The 22,063-nt window shown below is 49.2% G+C and overlaps 1 protein-coding gene across 2 annotated transcripts in view; it reads left to right on the forward strand.

The window, feature by feature from the left end:
* The window catches only part of ZNF346 (zinc finger protein 346), a 319,091-nt gene that overhangs the window by 248,451 nt on the left and 48,577 nt on the right, over positions 1-22,063 (forward strand). For both annotated transcript variants that reach the window (XM_069651491.1, XM_069651492.1), the window contains exon 6: positions 1,792-1,885. In XM_069651491.1, the coding sequence (XP_069507592.1) occupies positions 1,792-1,885 (94 nt within the window). The remainder of the gene's footprint in view (positions 1-1,791; positions 1,886-22,063) is intronic.

The following is a 22,063-nucleotide window of genomic DNA, read 5'->3' on the forward strand; positions in this document are numbered from 1 at the left end:
AAACAGACATTATCCAGATGGATAATTTTGCCAATTACTGAATGCTACAGATTGGCTGGAAAAGAACCTCCAGATGGGCTAAGGGCTCACTGAACTGGGGGCATGGCAACTTCGACAGCTCTCCAGAGCGGTGTCCCGGTCCAAGATATTTGTGCAGCGGCCACCTGGTCGTCTATGCATTTTTTTTGTGAAACACTATTCTCTAGATTCCACCTAATCACAAGGTCTGTTTGCTAAGGCCGTTCTTCACACGGTCCATGATTAGTATTATCTAGTACTCCTCCAAATGTATACTGCTTTGGGAGCCTATCTAAAATGAGGAATACGTGGGAGGACACAATCCATTCGAAGAACAAGTTACTTAGCAACTTACGTTCTTTCCATTGGATGTTCTTCCCACGCATTCTTCTGCGCCGTACAGTTTACGTCAATTGCACTCAGAATTCCTTGAGAACTTTGAGGGCTAAAGAACACCTGGTCAACTACTCAGCGGAGTATATCGAAAAAACACAACTGAAGCCAACGGGCGCGGCTTGAGCCCTTTATACTGCGGAACGATGAACTTGACGCTCGACGGTAGCCCTCGAGGGACATCGACACCGCGACCTCTGGAGTGGAAATGTTTTTTCCGAAGCAGCAAAGCTGAAGATACGAATATCTAAGATGAGGAATACGTGGGTGGACACAATCCATTCGAAAGCTTTAACTCGAGGTATTTTGAAAATGTTTTTTAAAGGACTATCTGTGCCATCTTGAAATATAGAAACCGATATAAAAGAACAATGTACTCAAAGTAAAAGTTGTTCACCTTTTTTCTTCAAATTGGTATTAAAGGAACAAGATATTGCATTCACAAATCTTAAGTTTAATAGAGAACCATCAAAAAAAGTCCAAAAGCAGCAAAGAATGTTTGCCAACACTTGGCCGTTTTACGTAAACCCGCTGTTTCAGGGCAATAAACCTATTCATTAGCTTACAATTAAACGTTTTCCCCTAATAACGGTTAGTAAAATAACAAATATAGTCTACTCTTTGGAGCACTGCCAAGTATGGTAGTAGTCCCTTTGGTAAAATATATCCACTGCTGCTCCTAGAAATTTCTGCACTGGAGCTGGACTTGAGGGCAACTGAGCGAATTGTCCAGGTGTGGATATAGTGTTATGATGAGCTGTATCAATGACGATACTTGGGTACATATACCTGGTGCTGAGGCAGCACTTTTAACTGGCAGGGTTTTCTACCCCACCTTGAACTGGTTTACTTCCCCCATCAGTAACCTGTTCTTCTGCTAGTCATGGCTACTGTTTTAGTCTGTCTTCTGGTTGGAAACCCTGTCTTGGTGTGAGATTTTAAATCTCTTACCAGAGGACTGGAGGAAAATTTCTTTATCACTGGGCATTAAAGGTTTCTAGTAACATCCAGGCAGCCGACCAAGATGAGATGTGGGATTTCTGAGAAATTTTCTTTTATGGTACTTTAATCCGAGCGTTGTCTTTAGTGGGTGCCAGGCAAGTCCCTAGAAGCTCACTATTGTGAGTTTTAGTTCAATCACAGCAGTGTCATGTTGGCCTCTCCTTTGGGCTTTTTTTTTTTATACATTGTCCTCCTGCAATCATATGCATGAAGGAACAGTGTTAGTGCCCCTAGTGGTACACCCATGCAGTTCTCCATTTGTGGCAGAGCATCAGCCTCTGGTTAGTTCGCAACTGTAATGCACACTTCTGATTTATGTTTGTAGAGCCCTATATCTATGCCTTCTGGTGAATGTCTTGACATATGAATGCTTTTCAGATCAGGTGCCGTTTCGTTGTGATCCCTGCAAGATAACTCTCAACTCTGTGGAACAGTATCAGGCACACATCAGCGGAGTCAAGCACAAGAACATGTAAGTTACTATTGTGATATGTAGAGTCCCTGGATACTAACTGTATGCAGACTGTTGGTAACTGCTCTTGTAATATAACTTCAATTGTCAGTTAATCTTAATTCTTCACCCCAATGGAGACAACGGTACAAGTGGTACCTAATTGTGTTTTACTCCACCCCTATTTTTTATACTCGCGTGGTCTCTCTTCCTAAGGTATGTGCTTCTATCCCTCTTACTTACCCCAAGACCCTTTTGTAACTATCCCACATACCTAGCCCATATCCTTTTCACCAGTGGTCAAAGTGAGCGGGAACGGTCTGAAGCGGTGCTCCTCTACTTTTTTAAATTACTTTTTACAGCGCCTATGCTTTTATTTTAAAAAGAAACCGTTCTGGAATGGTTTGGTTTTAAAAGGTGTAAGAAGACGTTGCAGCTTGCACTTTCAGTGCACTGCACTGAACGTTCCTTTAAACAGCAGGTGCAAGTGTTTGGGGGTTTGTATTGTGTGTGGGAGGGGGGCATGGTGATGGGGTTTGTGGGGAGTGTGGGTGCAGGCCAGCAGGGAACATAGTTCCACTACTTCTTTTTGTACGCTTCGACCACTGCTTTTCACACCTCTTGCATAAAGTGTATGTATTTGTACCAGTCCTGCCAACAAGAAGATAGTTACCAACACACCATCTGCCCCACGCTTCAGTGTGTTTTTTTAAGATGGATTTTCAGAATCACCCTTTGGGATGGAATCTGAGAGCCAAACCTATCATTGTCAACAGGAAACACACTGATATCTAGCCAAACCCAGTCAAAGAGGAGGATGGGCTTTTCCAGCTCGAGCCTTCAAGATTCAAATTGGGTAGAAATTCCTCCAAAGGGTTTGGAAGTGTCTAGGTCCTCCTCCCTTTCTAGGCTCCCCAAGGATCTGCATGATGTGTCTGGACAAGAATGACATCATAGAATCGTTAACAGCTCTTGAATTTGCTTGAATTTGTTTGAATGTGTTGAGTCTTGAGAAAATGCTTGGTTGCTTAGCGGCTGGCCCCAGAGTAGATACTTTGCCATAATGAAATTGCCAAAAACGTATACCACATTAAAGACCTATCTGCTCTTAGTCTCTTTTTCCAAGTACTGGGCCGGTGTCTATCCAAGCTGTCACTTGGGTAAGCTATGTGAATGACTCCCTCAAAACCTACGTAGGTGTGTTGAAGGTCAGATGGCACCCATTTTTGAGGGTATGATGAATCTTGTTATTCTTGAACGTATTTTTGCTTCTTAACCCCCAGACCTTGAGCAACATTTAGCAGATTCGAAGGAGTTGTATTGTACGAAACAGACTACTGCCGCTGACGTATGGGTTTGCCATGAAGTGTCCCATAGTAGTACAACGCAGCTCCTCATAAGTCTGAGGGCTGGCGTGGGGAGAAAGCAGGAGAAAGAAGGTGGTACTGGTAAAAAGGAATCCCACAAGGCCTATGAAATACATGAAGGGGGGGGGGGCGTAAACCACATGGTGGAAATTCTCATCCCAAATAAGAGACCAGTCATAGTAAGCCTCCATACTTTCAGAGTGACAGGATTGTCACCTGTGGTGCAAGTGATCATGTGGAGTGTGTTGGGGAGATTTATTATGCTTAATCCCCTCTCCTAGTGAAACCCCCAGGACTTCTAGACCTTTTTCTTGCTATCATGAATGAGGGGAGCCCCCCCACCCCCAATCATTCTTATTTTCTCTAACTATTTGGAAACCCTGTTCTTTTTGTTTACCTTATTGTATGGAGTCTGCCTTCTTCCATATATCTTGAAGGCATCTTACACGTTTGCAGCACACAGAACCCTATATGTAGTAGTGCTGGGACCCTTTGGGTTCTCCTTTTTATATTCTTTGCTTATCCTTAAAAACCACTGTTCTTAAGGACAGATACTTTGTATCCTCCCTAAAACTCTACCTTATGAGAAATTAGCACAGACCGCCTTATGTGGATTGCTAAGGGGATACCTACTATACCCTGCTCTATGCTCCTGTGACTTTCTAGTCACATTGACAACCCTACAGTTATGTCTGGTGGCAGTGGATGTGTTTTAACAACTATTGTGCTATTTTTTACTGGAGACTATTCAGTCTCGATTATGCACAATAGGGTTCCTTTTAGCCCCCCCCAATTTATTGTGTGGTTGTCCTTTGTTAACCCTTCTGCTATTCTGGGAGGGGGAGGTAGGTATGTATATTTTTTTTTTGCCTTTGGCGGTAATCCTTGGCTGTCCCTACCTAGGCTCCAGTGTCTGTGATGGCAGGAAGTAGGGGAGGAGTTTAACACTCGTGTTCTCTGCCTGCCAGAATGGAACCAGTTCCCACTGGGTGTGCATGGGGGCTAGCTGTCCTCAATGGACAGCCAGCTTCCACCTTCTGTAAGGGAGGTTCCTGATGCAGAAGGCAAGTCGACCACTGGAACAGAAGACCTGAAGCTGACCAGACAACACCGGTAGACCCTTCCAGTAAATGTGTAGCGACCACTGCTGTCCTGAACCCGTTTCTTTTTTTTTATTTTTATTTTTTAAATCGACCGAGGATCTCCAAAGAGGACTCCTCCTTCCCTTTTGGCTGGTGGGACCGACCAACCAGCCCCAAGACGAACTCCAGATCGAGCCATCCCCCGAGGTGCTGTGACCTTTCAGGGCTGCATACCACTGGACCTCCGACCCATTTGTATTCCAATGTCTCGGCGTGAACAAATCCGCCCAGAAATTTGGTGAGTTCCAGTTGGACCTGCAGAGGTATGCTTCCGCTCGGCCAAGTCCCCTCACTAGAGTGCAGGACTAAAGAACCGAGGAAGATCGATCGATAACCGTTGTTTGAGCTGATTAAAGTGCACCAAAACCAGAGACCGACGGATACCAAAGAAATCGTTGCTGAGGGTCCTTTTTCACGACTGCTGCTGTGACATCACATTCAGAGTCCTTCCTTTCGTCACCAGGCTGAGGAATAGAGACCTGGTCCGTCGCTGCTGCACAGGAAAGAGTCAAGCTGCATTTGCTTCTTCTAGCCTAAGGTTCTGTGGGGCTCAAGGTAGAACTTGCCTCAAGCCGAAGAGTCGCTCCAGTGTGACTGGGTTGCGTTACAAGGTTTTTGGGTGCCCACCCACACCTCTGGCCCAGGCTTCCCAGCTTGTGTCCCATTAGGGCAAATGTCTTCAAACTGGGGGGGGTGACAGAGCAACCTGGAGCAGGGCATTTCAGCACCAACGTGCACGCACCTGCAGAAGGTATGTTTATGTTCACTAATTTTTTATTTAAATGTGTATGGTTGCGTGTATGCCTGTTATGAATGAGTGTATGGTGATGGGTGCTCATATGAATGATAGAGTGAATGCTGTGTGAATGTGTTTGTTTTGGCTCGTTGAGCTGATTTTGGCAAGTGGGAGGTGAGGGGTGTACAACAAAGGCATTTTAAACATGCCCTTGTTGCACAATCCCCCTACCCACCTGCCAAAATCGGCTCTCCTTCTGAGGCACTGTGGAGCCGAGGGGGACAGGGATGGTATTATTGGTATTCTTTTTTTTACTGGATAGCTATCATAGATGTCCAGTCAAAAATACCATTCGAGGGGATTGAGTCCTCCGACGTATTCCATATCTATGACCGGTAATGTCCACAGCTGTGCTGCTTTGGAAAATCTTTGGCGTCTGCGTCGATGCGCCGTCCCCGAGGACCTCCTCCGATGGCCGACGTCACCCGATGTAATAAGTAGGACGCACGACGCCCATAGCCTCAGTTCATTTTTTTCCGTAAACGTGTTCGCTTCGTGAATCTCGGTACGCCTCGACTCGTTGGAGTTTGCTGTTTCAATTCTCAGTTCGTTGAACCTGTTCGGTATGTTGTGAAGACCTGTTCGTGGCGATGTCGTCTTAGTCTTCAACCCCGCGTCCGGGCTTCAAGAAATGCGCCGACTGTGGGTCCAAGATGTCGGTCACGGACTCGCACGACGCCTGCCTCTGGTGCCTCGGGAAGGCCCACGATACGGACGACTGTGTCGACTGCCAGTCGCTCATGGCAAAGGCCTTGCGGGAACGCAAGAAGAAGCTGTCGGTAGGCTGGGTGTCTAAGCCCCGGAAGTCGAGGTCTGCGGGGCTTTCGACGGATGACTCAAGGGGCGACTCTCCACGTCATCGTCGGAAGTCCAGTAGGTCTCCTTCCAGGAGTAGTTCTCGCCACTCCTCCGCCTCTTCGAGGCATTCCGCCCGTCGGCGGGTCGCTTATCCCTCCATGCAAGCGACACCGGAGGAATGGGCTTCCTTCGGCAAGCAGATGCTAGCGATTCTTGAATTGCAGGGCACCGGTCCGTCCGCGCCTCCGAGTGGGGTCGGTCGGCACCGGTCGAGAGACACCACTCGTACGCCTTCGGGCTCGGGTGGTCGGCACGGCTCGCGGGAGAGGTCCCGCTGGGACAAGGGTAGCCGTTCTCGCCATGCCGATTCCAGGTGCCGGTCCGCGACTTGCTCGAGACCGCGTGATCCTGTGCCGTCTTCGAAGAAGACGTCGACGCCTGTGGCGCCGAGGTCGTCGACTATTTCTCTCGCGGCTCCGCCTCCGAGGGGTTTGTCAACACCGTCTGCGCCTAGGTTGTCGAGAGACGTGCTCGGAGCTCCGGCTTCGAGGCCTGTCGACGCTGCCAATGCTGGCGGCGCTGCAGCCGCCCTCGACGCTTTTTCTGTCGACGCCGACTCGTTCGGCACCCTCGACGCATTTCGAGGCGGTGGTGTCGGAGGGGCCCGGTGGCACGGGGTTTTCCCCTAGAAAGGCTATGGCTAAAGTCCGGCACTACTTTGGTCCACAGAGGTCTTCCTATCCCCGCCTGGAGTACATTTCAGAGGGTGATGAAGGCTCTGATGGCGGCCTGGTTCCGGTTACGGTTCCAGATGACCTTATCTCGGGCCATAGCCAGTTTGATGACCTGCGGCAGTCGCTGCATGATGCCAGTGGACTGGACACCTTTCCGGAGGTGGAATTTTGTAGGCCGGAGCCTGGCTCTAATGCCGATTCTTCATATCGGCGCCTTATGTCTCGGGTTACCGAGTACTTGGGTTGGTCAGCTCCCCCAGGGGAGTTCGTTCAGGATGATCTCACGTACCCGGTTTTGCCCTTTCATATGGCTCTGCATAGAAGGGTGGCGGCGGCGGCTTGGACTGCTCCGGAGAGTCTCCCGGCAGTGGGCAAGTCTTTGTCGCGAAAATACCGTCCAGCCAGTAGCGATCCCTGCTACTTGTCTAGGCACCCCACCCCGGAGAGTTTGGTGGTGCAGGCGGCTATGGCCCCGGCAAAGCAGGCGTCGTATCCTACCATCCCTCCGGATAGGGACGACAAACGTTTTGACGGCTGGGCGAAGAAAGTGTTTTCTTCGGGGGGGCGAGGGTATGGCAGGGGGGGGGTATGGCGTGGGGGGGGTGTATGGCGCTTCAGGCGGCCAACTCATATATGCCTTGTCTGGTTTCACACACACACACTCTGTGGAACTGTGTTGCATTAGCGGCTGATCATATTCCCGAAGGAGACGAACGGGATGGTTTCCTTGCTATGGTTCAGGATGGCAAGGATATGTGTTAGGCTGTTCAGTCGGGTTTGGACTTGGCAGATTGTGTCAGCCGGTCCATGGCGGTGAGCACCGTAATGCACAGGTTTGCGTGGTTGCGGAAGTCTGGGTTTGCTCCTGATGTGCAGTCCCGGCTCCTCAACATGCCCTTTGACCGTGAACACCTTTTTGGCAGCAAGGCTGACGAGAGCCTTGAGAGGTTGCAGACCTCCAAAGTTGCAGCGAAGTCGTTGGGTGAAGCAGTTCGCCAACCTCCACCTTTTCGTCCTAGGGGACAGCAATGGAGGGGAGGTTCCTTTCGCTATTACTCGTTCTTCAGTAAAGCGAGGGGAGCTGGCAGTCAAAGAGGCCATCGTAAAAGGGCCAGAGGCGGAAACAAAGGTACTCGAGGTGCCAAACCTGCTCGGGCAGTTGCCTCTTTGCCCTCAGGCAACGCCGCAGCCGCTACCACTCAGTCATGAGGCCAGGTCCCATGGTTCGCCGGTTGGGGGAAGGCTGGCGCAGCATCTTGTGGAGTAGCAAGCCATTACTTTGGATGTGTGGGTTCTGGAGATCATAACCCACGGTTACCGTCTTCCTTTTCGGCAGAGGCCTCATGACAATCCACCAGGGAACCTCTCTTTGAAGAGTCCGGATCCACTCCTTGCGCAGGAAATTCAAGCCCTGCTGGAGAAAGGCACCACAGAACTGATGCCTGTAGCGGAGAGGAACAAGGGGTGGTATTTCCCTTATTTTTTGATTTCAAAAGACGGGGGATTGAGACCCATCATGGACTTGCGCGGTTTGAACAAGCTCCTCAGGAAGGACGAGTTCAAGATGGTAACTCTTTCTCAAGTCCTCCAGGCCCTTCAACTTCAGGACTGGTTGGTGTCTCTCGACCTCAAGATGCTTACTTCCATGTGCCGATCCATCCCAAGCACAAGAAGTACCTGAGGTTCGCGGTTGGTGACTCGCACTTTCAGTTTCGGGTCCTGCCGTTCGGATTGACCTCCGCCCGAGGGTTTTCACCAAGCTCATGTTGGTGGTGGCAGCGTATCTCAGGAAAGGGGATTCACGTCTACCCCTACATGGACGACTGGTTGATCAGGGGGAGCTTTCCCGAGCAAGTCCTGGATCATCTGTCTGTCACCTGCCACTCCCTTCACAGGCTGGTCTTCTCCCTCAATTTAAAGAAGTCCCATTTGACACAAACGCAGCGGCTCCAGTACATCGGAGCAGTGCTCGACATGTCTCTGGGGCAGTGTTTTCCTCCTCAGGTGAGGGCTCTTCACATTCAGCAGATGGTGCACAAGTTTCAGTTTGCCCAGAATCTCCCAGCGTCCGAGTTCTTGAGACTGCTCGGCCTCATGGCATCCTGCTTCTTCTGGTGCCAGAGGCTCGTCTGCGGATGAGATCTTTGCAGTGGGCACTCAAGCTCCAGTGGTCTCAGTCCTCCGGCAGGCTGTCGGACCCTGGTCAGGTGCTGTCCTCTTGACCCCGGGACCTTCTCTGGTGGGCTGTCGAGGGCAATCTGATGAAGGGGGGGGGGGCCATTTTGGCTGCCCTGGCCGGAGGTGACGATCGTGACGGACGCATCCCTCACGGGATGGGGGAGCTCATGCCAACGAGTTGATAGTCAGCGGTCGTTGGTCTCTGTCGGAGTCCAGACTCCATATCAATCTGTTGGAGCTGAGGGCCGTCAGGCTAGCCCTGAAGGCTTTTCTGCCGACTGTGCGCGGAATGAGTGTCCTGATTCTAACGGAAACACAGTGGCCATGCACTACCTCAACAAAAAGGAGGGGCAGGGTCACTTCCGCTGTGCAGGGAGGCGATGCAGCTCGAATTCTGGGCCATCCAGCAGGAAGTGTCGATCTCGGCTGTTCATCTGGCCGGAGACGACAACGAGACGGCGGATGCTCTGAGCAGGCAGAGCTCGATCTCTCACGAGTGGGAGCTGGCTCAGGAGATTCGCCTGGAGATCTTCGCCCTTTGGGGGACCCCTCAAGTTGATTTCTTCGCCTCCAGTGTCAACCGGAAGTGCGAAAGGTTTTGCTTGTGGGAATTTTCTCCGAAAGGAGCCTTAGGAGACGCGTTCGTGGTGGAGTGGTCATTCCCACTGCTTTACGCGTTTCCTTCAGTCCCCGTCATCCCGCAAGTGCTGCGGAGGTTACGGAGGTTCGGTTCCCAGATGATCCTCATCGCTCCAGCATGGGCCCGGAGGACGTGGTACCCGGACCTTCTAGACTTCTTCATCTGCCCTCCATGTCGTCTTCCCTACCGAGACTATCTGCTCTCACGGGAGGGGGGTCAGGTTCTCCATCCAGAGGTCAGATCCCTTAATCTTCACGCTTGGCTTCTGAAAGGTTGAGGTATAAGGATTGGGACCTCCCTGAAGACGTGATGGAGGTGTTGCTTTCGGCCAGGCGGCCGGCAACTAAGTCGCTGTACCGTTGCCGTTGGAGAAAGTTCTGCGACTGGTGCAGAGTTCAGAATGTGGATCCTTTTGAATGTGACATTCCCATGGTTCTGTCGTTTTTGCTTTCTTTGGCCCACAGGGGCTTGCAAGTGGGGACCATTAAAGGTTACCTGGCGGCGCTGTCCATATTTAAGCGCTCGTCTGAAGAGTGTTCCCATTTTCAAATTCCTTTAATTTCGCAGTTTTTCAAAGGTCTCACTAATGTGTTCCCTCCGTCACCTTTTCTGGTGCCAGGTTGGGATTTGAACCTTGTTCTTAAGTTTCTTATGGGTGCTCCTTTGAGGCTGTTAACTCTGAAAACTGTGTTTTTGGTTGCGGTTACTTCCACTCGCAGAGTGAGTGAGTTACAGGCACTTTCAGTTAAGCCACCCTTCACTGTGTTTCACAAGGACAGGGATGTCCTTAGAGTTCGTCCTTCTTTTCTCCCGAAGGTGGGTTCGGAATTTCATTTGAGCCAGAAGGTTGTTCTTCCGGCGTTCTACCCTCCTCCACATCCTGGTAAGGAAGAGAAGCGGCTCCAAAGGCTTGATCCTCGGAGAGCGCTGAGCTTTTATATTTCGCGCATGTCCCAGGTCAGAGTGGACGACCAACTTTTCATTGGTTACGCTGGAAAGCGTTTGGGACAAGCTGTGACGAAACAGACTTTGTCTCAGTGGATTATTTTAGCTATCTCCGAGTGTTACCGCTTGGTGGGTAAGGACTCTCCGGCTGGCTTGCGGGCCCATTCTACCAGAGGAGTGGCTCCGTCTACTGCCCTGCAGAGGGGAGTTCCTATTCGTCACATCTGTGATGCAGCCACCTGGGCTTCAGTACATACTTTTGTATGTCACTATTCCCTTGATTCCATCAGAGGGCAAGATCTGGCCTTTGGCAAGGCAGTTCTCTATTCCGCAATTTGATTGGGCATGCTAAATTGGTATTCTAAATTCTTTCCCACCTCCTTGCTTGGTACTGCTTTGGGAGTCTGTCATAGATATGGAATATGTCGGAGGACCCAATCCCCTCGAAGAACAAGTTACTTTCTTACCTGGTAACGTTCTTTCGATGGGATGGTCCGATGTATTCCATATCGCTGCCTCCCTACCTTCCCCGCTGCAGAATTTCTTTTGCGATTGCAGCTTGCGTTCCGCAAGGCCTTGTGTCTGACTGGCAGAAAACTGGTGGCACACGTTTTGGGAAAAACTATAACTGAGGCTATTGGCGTTGTGCGTCCTGCTTATCACATTGGGTGACGTCGGCCGTCGGAGGAGGTCCTCTGGGACGACGCATCGAAGTCATCGACGCAGACGCCAAAGATTTTCCGAAGCAGCACAGCTGTCGACATTACCTGTCGTAGATATGGAATACGTCGTCGGACCATCCCATCGAAAGAACGTTACCAGGTAAGAAAGTAACTTGTTCTACTTTCCCCTTGACCCCCCAGCACCAATTGCAAACTGTTTGGCTTTTCAAGGTCTGTGATGGGGTTGGGAGAGACCAGGTACTGGGTAGGAGTGGGATGAGAGAGCCCAGCGATTGTGTTGGGAGCAGATGTGGGAGCCCAAGGACTATACTAGGAGTAGGGTGCGGTGACGGTGTGTAATAGTTCATAGCCTTTTGTACATACCGTCGTTTTCGGATTTTTTTCGGGGGGGCGGGCTGCCCAAACTTTGCTACGGGGGTCCCAGGCCAAAAAAGTTTGAAGACCACTGCATTAGGGTGTCCTTTGCAGTGTCCCAATACATTATCTTGCTTAGTATCTTTGCCTTTTCTGCTGCTGAATAAGACTTGTTTGTATTTATTTTAGTTTTATATAGCCCTTTACACCGGAGCGTTGAGGATGAGGTCAACTTTACAATAAAATGAGAATAAAAATAAGGAAATGCAGACATCTGCATTTACATTGCTTACCAGAATGCGATAGATGAGACCGCAGAGCCTCTGAATGTAGAATAGAGAGAAATAGAGTGAAGAGAGAGAGGTAGAGTATTCCACTGTAGAGGGGTGTTGGGTAAGATTTTCATAGACATGGTAAATCTCCCAGACCTGTGTCAACCCCAAAACCTTTTGTTTCACTGGTGGATTATTTTTCCTTAATACCTCTGAGTGGATACCTTTTTCCACACCAACAGAATCTTACTCTTTTTTATGGGTGTAATTTTTTAGACTTTCCTTAGTCTTTTTGAAGTTATCCTAGTTCACTTTTTGGTAATACGTGCCTGTTGCAGAGTTGCCCTATGGGCTCACCTTTTAACTTTCTCTGGCTAAACATGAGAGAACTACAGTTCGAATGGATTGTGTCCTCCCACGTATTCCTTATCTTTGATATTCATATCTCGGCAGCTTTGCTGCTTCGGAAAAAAGAATTCTCTGCAGAGGGCGCTGTACTCAATGTCATGGCGTCTATGTCCCTCGAGGGCCTCCGTCGAGTGTCGATGTCATAGTTAGTATAAAAAGCTCGTGCAGCGGCCGCTGGCTTCAGTTCAGTTTTTCCGAAAGCTTTCACTTCGAGTACTAACGGCGCGCTTAGTTTTTCAGTTGAAAAGTCATCTACCCCATTCAACCCCAAAGTCAGGGTTTAAGAAATGCTACGACTGCGCGTCGAAGATGTCTATAACTAATTGCACCGCGTCTGCCTGTGGTGTCTGGGTTTCGGGCACCATACCGATGACTGCGGATCCCGTCAATCCATGACAGAAAAAGCTCTCCAGGAACGCAAAGGTAAACTGGTGGTGGGGAAGGAGGCATCAGTCTTCGAAGAAGAAGCGGATGTTCGGGGGAGTCTAGAGACTACGGGACGTAAAATCTCAAGTCCTGGTCGAGGGGTCCCTCAAGACAGTCCTTCTCTTCTTCATCGAAGAAGAGACACCCTAGGTCTCTCTTCAGCTGATTCCTCATCCGAGATAATCTGATTTCCAACAGTCAGATTCCCCACTTAAGTAGGATGCCTTTAGATTTGAAATGATGCACACTTTCTAGAATGCGGCCTCGACCCCCTCAAGTGAATCGTGGAAGAGAAATGCCCTGGTCGCTCCTTCGGACGACTCGGAAGTCTAAGGTTACTTCATCGAGGCCGAGCATGAAGCTGGCGATGCGTCGAACACTGAACCCAATGAAAAGGCGTTGAAGGTATCGACTAACTGAGTCCGTCTTCGATACCATTGAAGAAGCACAGGGGGGCGAGGGACTAGACTGGGTCAACGCCCTATGCGTCATTTCTATGCCAAAACCGAGGGCGATTCCAGGTAAATCGATCCCTATTTCCCCTATTTCGAAGCTGTCCTCGATGCCGTCCACAAACTCCGATTCCATTGAAAACTGTGCCAATTCAGAAGATTTTCAAACCAATTCCAAAATATGAGGAATGATAATAATTTAGCATTTATATAGCGCTACAAACCCTGAGGTATTCCCTCAGAGGGAATTGGCCTCTGATGTGATTTCTCCATTAGCGGTGCAGTTTGGCACTAAAAATGTGCGTGAAGAGTTCATTGATCAGGAATCTAGAATGAAAGACCTTTTGAGAATCCCTCCAATCTGCTAGTGGCCTTGACACTTCGCCAGAATTGGAGTTTGCCAGGCCTAACCCCTCGGAACATGCAGATTCTGGTTACAGAAATCCATTGAACAGGGTTACCGAATATGTTGGGTGGAACAGAGCTTCCCCAGTGTATGAGCAGGATGATATGACAGACATCCTAGACCAGCGACAGCAGAAGGATCCAATTCTGTCCTTCCACAAAGCCCTTCCGAAAAGGATTATGGCTAATTGGGAAGCTACAGAATCTGGGCCTGCAGTGTACAGAAGTTTCTCTAGGAAGTATAGACCCTCTAGCAACGGCCCAGACTACCTCACCAAGCACCCTAAACCTGAGAGTTTTGCGGTTCAGGCTGTCACGTCAACCAGGCAATCTGCTTACCCCTCTACAGATACAGGTGACAAAAAGGTAGATGCATGGGCTCGCAAGGTTTTTACATCGGGCAGCATGACTTTGAAGTCTACTAATGTCACCAGTACTGTGCCAATATTTTCATATACCCTGTGGGACTGTGTTGCTATGGCGGCTGAGTGTTAGGCAGAATTGCATGCAGTACCCTCTGGGACCACCACATACAATTAGGACTACAGGTGTAAGCAAAACCAACCTTTGGTAGAAGTCTGTACTACAGTTTGTGGTAGCAAGCTGAGCAGCCAGGCTTATCTTGAGGGAATGTGAGCAGTACAAGAGGTTACACAGAGCTCTTACAATCAGTGGTTCAAGTACACACTTATACTCAAGGTCTCTTGGTAAAACAATTATTAATTTATTACACAATCCTTTAGAAAACATTCACAAGAAGGAGGCCACTTAATATCATACACAAACTTCAACACCAAACCAATACGTTTCTGAGTAAATTAGGCTCCCCTGAAATAGGAGCGAAATAGCAGGTCAGTCACTTTAAATAGGAGGGCAAAGGCACAAGTTAATAGAATAGATTACAAATACTTTCTTAGGCAGTGCAAATATTTTCAGTTCAGTAGAGGACTCGATTCAGTTAAATAGGCGTAGGCCAAAGTCAATGGACTAGTGTCTTGGAAAGGAAAGAGCAGTTCTTGTAGTAAACTTCGAAGTCTTTGCCAAAGTTCTCAGAAGTAGTTTGTACGAAAATGAATCATATGTTGGGTCACAAGCTGATTAGGCCTGGAAGTTGGGAAAGTTCCACAAACTTTCAAAACGAGCGGCAAGTTCTCTCAATCTGGTTGGCACAGTACCTTAATATGAAGAAAAGATGCAGCTGAAGACGTTGGTTCCTGGCAGTTCCGGCAGATCTCGCTGTTCCTGAGCCTCAGTCGTGGGTACAAGAGGGAGGATGTTGGGAGACTCCTGCACTGCAAGGGAACTGGCCAAACAAGCTGGCAAAATGGAAGATCTTCAGTTCGAGTAGCTGTTAAGCACACAAGCTGGTGGCCTTCCCCCTGTTTAATCCTAACCATCTCTGAGAATGGTATCCAGGTGGTTTGAGTTGGTTTGTTCCACCACCTCAAAGGAAGAAGTCGTCCTTGAAGGGGCTTCTCCATCGAGATGAACTTGGTTCTTTCGTTCCAGTGGTCGACTCTGCTTTCCAGTTCGAGACTCGTTTTTTTTTAAACAGTTTTCTCCCTTTCATTCCAGCCTAGCTGCCACTCACCCAGTAGGGTGTCTCTTCTTGCCGGACAGTCAGCAGCCAATCACACCTGAGTGCATTTGGGTCTCCTAGGAGACTAAGCACAGGGAGTTTCGGGCACCTCCCTCACTTCCTGCCCACCACCATACTCTCGGACGCCAGGGGTCTTCAGTCCTGAGGCCCGCCAAAGGCATGGAAACAAGGGGACCAAACCTAGTTTGGCGTGCAGAGACAAACACTAGAAGGACCTTTCCAAAAGGAAATGATGAAAAAAGACCGAGACCCGTTTAAACAAAGGGGCTAAAGGCGCCATCTTGAAAAACATGGCTCCTGTGATTTTTAGCTACCGGTGTTCGTGGTTGGGAAAAATCATGGTAGTTCGTTGTAAAACCACTGCCACCAGCCATTTTGATAGAAAAGGGTAGCATTTGACTGCTACATGAGTTTCTAGGGGAATACTAGGTAACCCCTCCAGCACACTCTAGGAAGATGGTGTGTGCTGGGTCTAGGAATTTAAAAAGACTAGTAAAGTCGATTTAACCTTAAATTCTCAGAGGAAACAGTAGTTACTGATGCTTGTTAATCTGCTTAGAATCACATGCTGTGCATGTGGTCAGACATCCAGTGGTAACCGCAGAGTATTGCATCTTGTCTTCCGGGGACCGAAAGGGGACGTCGGCATAGGCTCGTTTGTAACACTATCCCTATCGTGACGTGTAGTGTACCCAAAATCCCTCACGCACCGAGGTCCTCCAGATTTTTTTTTTCCGCCCAGATAAATGGTCGCCCCATTGCAGAGCTCTTCCTGAGAGATATTGTTTATCCTTGTTTGCCGACTTTGTTGGTTATTTCCCCTAAAGTCACTTTGACGGTGCTTCAAATACTACATTGAAGACTGCAGAAACTTTCGACGGCGGTGGACCTAGACACAAGATCCGGCAGCAGAGTCATCCACATGGCTGGGCCCTCTGGCCGGCCTACACAGTAGGGACAGTGGGGTCGGAGTAGTCCTATCTTTCGCTATGTCTCTCCTCTTTCTCTTTACCCTCTAGGTCTGGTCATCATTTTATTACCTTTCGCTATGGAAAGGACACCATTTCGGTTTTGCCTCTCTTGCAGTGTCAGATACCTGTCTAAGTAGGAGGACGATAAGTGCAATAATTGTCTGCCCCTTCACCACGACGAAGCGCAATGTGCGGCTTCGACCTAAAATGCTTAAGGAGCGCCGCGTTAAGCTCTGGGCTGCCTACGGCATGTCACGGGCTGGAATTCCCCCACCCCCCACCCCCGTCCCCCACCGCACCCGCTGAAAGTGACGGGGGCCCTAGTGATGACCAAGCATCCGTAATCCCCTTACATCGAGCTTACGATGGACACTTCTAGGTCCTCCACGCCCGTCCCCTACCCCTCCAGGCCTGACGGAAGTCGCGCTACGGGGACAACACCCGGCGACGGGGGCGTTAAAAAAAAAATAAAATTAAAAAAAAAACACTAAACGCCACCACTTCACTGGTTTTGTTGAAATGGGTGAAAGCTCCCATCAGGACCGCCGAAAATCTCGACGGAATCCTCTGATCTTGAAGATCATCAGCCTTCCCTGCAACTGCAGCAGCGTCTTGCAACTGGGCCTTCGAAAATTAAGGGCGCTACCTCAAAATCACATTTGGCTGGCGAAGTGCACTCAACTGACACTCCGATGCCCCCTAAGGCCCCGGTAGGCACAAAATCTACCGCTAGTCCTAGTCATACAGCACGCTCCGATTCGCCGGACATCGCCGAAAGCATTGCAAGGATTACTTCGGCAGTGGGGCTGATGCTTATTGAGTGGACGAAACGCAAGGAGCGTACCACAGACACGTCTAAAGACGCGCCACAGCACCCCGATGCTCACGAAGACTATAGGCGGTCGGGAGCCTTTTTCTAGCACTATTAGTAATATATTTCGGCGCCAAAGTCAAGAAAATGAAGATTTTCCACCTTCTGGTTCGTCCAAATGGACCAGGGAAAAATGTGAATCCCTTTCAGAACACCCTACACCCAATAGACCTCGGGAGGATCCTCTTTCTGTGTCAACCTTAGTTTCCTGGAAATTTAGAAGCTTCTCGGGACCATTTCACTTCTATCCACCAATTTCAAATGGACACATCTAGACATTTATGATGAGGGATAAGATTCTACCTTCCTACAGGACTGTACCCGCCAGGCTTCGCCAGTAGACTATCTGATGGCTTTGCAGCCGATTACTTTCAGATCGCCCCCCATGAAGCCATACCAGAACACGATTTTGTGGAGGACATTCTCCCAGTCAAGCCATCCCTCTCCTAAACTCCATTAAAAGGAGATTGGCTCATTCTTTTGTCACACCAGCCCAGACCAGTAAATCCAAAGGTGGAGAAATTATGTCGCCCATCGCCTACTGGTTACCACCACCCGGAAAATGGCGGGAGTTCCCCTTGCTACGGGAGAGGCACCTCCTGATAAGGAGTCAAAAAGATTATATGCCTTCGGTAAACGGATTACCGCCGTAGCTGCCTTTACCACATGCATAGCAAACACCACCACGTTGCTTGCCATTTACGCCGATGCGCAATGGAACCTTATACAAGGTCTGCAGGAGGTACCTGAACCCGCAAAAACCAAATTACTCGCCATCGTGGCCGAGAGCAGGCAAGTCAACCAAAATGTTTTAAAGAAACCTCTGGATACTGCGCAGATGGCAGGAAGATCCCTGGCTCAGGGCACACTGCTTAAACGGCACGCTTGCCTCCAAAATTCGGGTCTCAAGCCGGAGACCCAAGCAGCTCTTATTAACAAACCTATCGGTCTAATCTCTTTGGTAAAGCAGTCAACGAGGCTCTGGAGACTGTCTAAATAGAGCATGAGACTCTTAAATCCCTGCAACAAATCACACCAACCCCCACCCCCCCTCCCCACCCGCCCAGAGGGGAAGCGGTTCCTGTCGGTCCTTTAGAGGCCAGTCCCGTTCCGCCCAAAACATGTTCAACACAGGAAACCACTGGAACTCAGGTCAAGTATCCAGCACCCCCGCCAACTATCCACCTAGGGGTCATTGACGACGTGGGAAAGGCAGAGGCCCCAACTCCAGGGATTCCACAGCCTCTGGTCAGAAATGACCTATGGATCCAGGGCCCCTCCCATGTCACCCCGGTCGGGGGGCACTTAACATCTTTCCTTTCGGCATGGGAGGGGATTACATCAGACCAGTGGGTTCTAAAGACGGTCGCCCACGGGTACTGCGTGGAATTCGTTCGGCAACCACAGTTAAGACCGCCCAAGACGCTGAACGCCAGACCATCTGCGAATCCTGAAACAAGAGGTGGAAGCACTGCTGGAAAAGGACGCCATAGAAGCCCTCCCTATTCTTCAGGTAAACAAGGGTATGTATTCTGTGTACTTCCTTGTACCCAAAAAGGACCTCACCATGCGCCCTGTACTAGACTTACGCCCAGCGAACAAGTTTGTCAAACCTCAAAAGTTTTGTTTGGTAACCCTGCAGGAAGTAATTCCACCGTTGAAACGGGGGATTACGTGGCAACATTGAACATGAAAGATGCACACTTTCATATTTCAATGTTACCGCAGCACAGAAAATACCTAAGGTTCATGATAGCGGACAAGCACCATCAGTTCAAGGTATTCCCCTTCGGCATTGCCTCAGCGCCAAGGGTGTTTACGAAAGTCCTGGCAGTGGCAGCAGCACACCCGCGCAGACTATCCATCCCTGTCTACCCTTACCGCGACGACTGACTCATAACAGGGGACTCTGACGAGACATGCCTAGGAAATACACAGAAGAAAATAGACCTCCTATTCAGTCTGGGATTCTCCATCAAGAAATCCAGCTTAGACCCCAGTCAAGCCAAACAATTACTAGGTGCTCTGATTCAGACAAAGGAGGGTCTTGTCTTCCCCTCCAACAGGGTTCAGAACATGCTTTCTCAAATCCCTCAATATGTAGCCAGTCGGGAAGTGACCGTACGCAAGGCAATGCGCTTTCTAGTTATGACGGCGCCATGCATTTATTAAGTTCCCCACGCGTGGCTGCGCATGCGTCCCATGCAAGAATGGCTCAAGAGCCAGTGGTGTCATGCCAGCGGACAATGGGAGGATCCGGTAGTTGTCTCGCCAGTCCTCGTTCTCGCTGCAGTGGTGGTCGTGGGAAAACCTCTTGAAGGGGGAGATCTTCACCACCCCTGCAGTGGAAGCCACTCTCATGACAGACACATTTCTCACGGGGTGGGGAGGCTCACCTACTTCAGCAGATAGCACATGGAGTGTGGTCCCCACAAGTAGCATCCAACCATATAAATCTGCTAGAGCTATTAGCAGTGCTCAAGGCACTAATGGCCTTTCAGACACAACTAGAGGGGAAGACAGTTCTGGTCCTGACAGCACCACAGCCATGTACTAACTAAACAAACAAGGGGTCACACTCTCTGCGGGGCTATCCAAGTTGTCCCAAAACATTTGGATGTGGGCTCTCAAACACAAGATGTTTCTGTTGTCAGAGCGCCAGCGGACCACTTCGGTGGTGATAGTGCGCGGTATAAATATCCTTTAACATTGTCCCAACACGTTCCAGGGGAACTCGATCTTCTGGCAGACGTGTTCAGCAGAGCTTTCCCACTGCCCTTAGAATACGAATGGCGTCTACACGAAGACATTGTCTTCAACGTCTTCGCAGGATGGGGCGTCCCAGCGATGGACCTGTTCGCTACTCAGGAGAACGCCCAATGCCAAGACTACACCTCCAGGTATCCCCAGAACCGTTACAAGGGGAACGGACTCTGGATGGTCAGGGAAATTTGTCTATGCTCACTAATCCCTCCCCCACCCCCTGGACACCTCTTCTCAAGAAGATGGTGGACAAGATGCACCAGGAACCAGTTACTCCCCCTCGTCCCCCCTGCCCTCACCCCCCATGAAACTACCCTGCCCGTACAACATGTCTCAGGACGGGGGGCAGACACTACACCCATGCCTGCAAACTCTGAACTTGGCGGCCTGGCTCCTGAGGTCAGAGTTTGGACACCTCAGAGATGCATGGACATACTCGGGGAAGCTAGGAAACCTAACACGCGCTACTGCTATTCCAGTAAATGGAAATGCTTTGCCATCTGGTGTAATACCAAGGGCGTCAATCCCATCGATTGCTCGCCTACACGCATTGTGCAGTTTTTAACCCATTTGTTAGACTCTGGACTAGTCTTCAATTCCCTAAAGGTTCATCTAGCTGCTGGATCAGTCTACACTAAGTCACAACAGAAAGTGCTGTGAAAAATACCAGTTATTAAGGCTTTTATGGAAGGGGTAAAGAGAATCCACCCCCCCCCCCATTTCTCACCCAGCTCCTGGATGGGATCTAAATGTGGTTTTTAACCAGACTCGTGGGATCTCCCTTTGAGCCAATGCATAAAGCAAGTCTAAAAGACGTTACTTACAAGACGGCCTTCCTAGTGGCTATCACTTCTATCAGAAGTGTTAGCGAACTACAGGCCCTTTCAGTTCTAGACCCTTTTGTTACAGTCCACAGAGATAAAGTGGTTCTGTGCACTCATCCTAGATTTGCGCCTAAATACATTTCAAAGTTCCATGTGAACCAATCAATTGAACTACCCACTTTCTTCCAAAATCCCACTAGCGTGGCCGAAAGAAGCCTACACACGCACTAGATGTGTGTAGGGCAGTCATGTTTTACTCGGAGAGAACAAAACCACTGAGGAAGACAAACCAGTTTTTCGTTTCAGTGGCAGCTGGTAGAGAAGGGATCCTGTCCCTAAATCGGTTATCTCAAGGTGGATTGTAAAATGCATCACACTTACTCTTGCTAAGTGAGAACTGCTCTTTATGCCTAGAGCACACTCTACTCTAGGCACTGGGGCTTCCATAGCATTCGTTGCAAATGTTCCCCTTGAGTCCCTTTGCAAAGCGGCAACCTGGAGTTCTGTACACACCTTTACAAAACATTATTGCCTAGACGCTCATTCTAGATCTGATTCTCGGGTGGGACAAGCAGTACTAAGACATCTTTTCACTACTGTTCCTTCTCACAGCCCACCTCCAACTCCGGGTACTGCTTGCTAGTCTGTGCACAGTATGTTCTTCTAAGCAGATTAACAAGCATCAGAAGACCTGCATTACTCACCGTAATAGCACTTCTGATGATTGTATCTGCTTATATTCACATGCGCCCTCCCTCCCCGCTCGTGGTTTATGGAACATGGACATCTAACTATTTTCTTTATCTACTCACTCATAATTGACTGGGGCTCCCTCATGGCAGAAAAAAATACTATCTGAGGGACCTTTGCGTGTGAGGGATTTTGGGTACACTACACGTCAAGATGGTGATAGGGTTACAGGCACGCCTATGCCGACGTCCCCTTGCGGTCCCTGAAAGATGAGATGCAATACTCTGCGGTTACCACTGGATGTCGGACCATATGCACAGCATGTGCATCTAAGAAGATACAATCAGAAATGCTATTACGGTGAGTAATGCATGTCTTATCTTAGAGAAGGTATTTAAACCTTTGGGAAGTCTAAAAAGACATCCCTGTGTCACTGCAAGGAGGGTGCAGTGTAACACACATGAAAAGATGCCTATGGAGTTATCCTAAAACTCCATAATCAAAGAACACGAGTAAAAAACACATCAAAATGCATGAAAGAGTGGGGGGAAAAGGCGTACACTCTTTCCAGGTAAAAGAATAAAGTCCTCAAAATCCAGCAAAGTTGCTGGGGGGGTCTCTAAGGTGAGGGGAATTGGCACCTTTATGAGAATTCTCCCTAACACTCGTCCCCCCCAGACTAAGGGACAGGAGAATGTAATCCTCACCTGGATGAATCGCCTTACTCCAGTCAAACATTCTGGAGAGACCATCAGCATTTTGGTGATTACACCCTGACCTGTTTTCAATAGTAAAATCAAACCCCTGCAGGCTGATTGACCATCTTAACAATGTAGGGTTTTCCCCCTTCATCTTCATTAACCACCTCAAGGGTTGGTGG

Source organism: Ambystoma mexicanum, chromosome 3p (genome assembly GCF_040938575.1).
Source record: "Ambystoma mexicanum isolate Mex_15411 chromosome 3p, UKY_AmexF1_1, whole genome shotgun sequence".
In the NCBI taxonomy this organism is placed as follows: Eukaryota; Metazoa; Chordata; class Amphibia; order Caudata; family Ambystomatidae; genus Ambystoma; species Ambystoma mexicanum.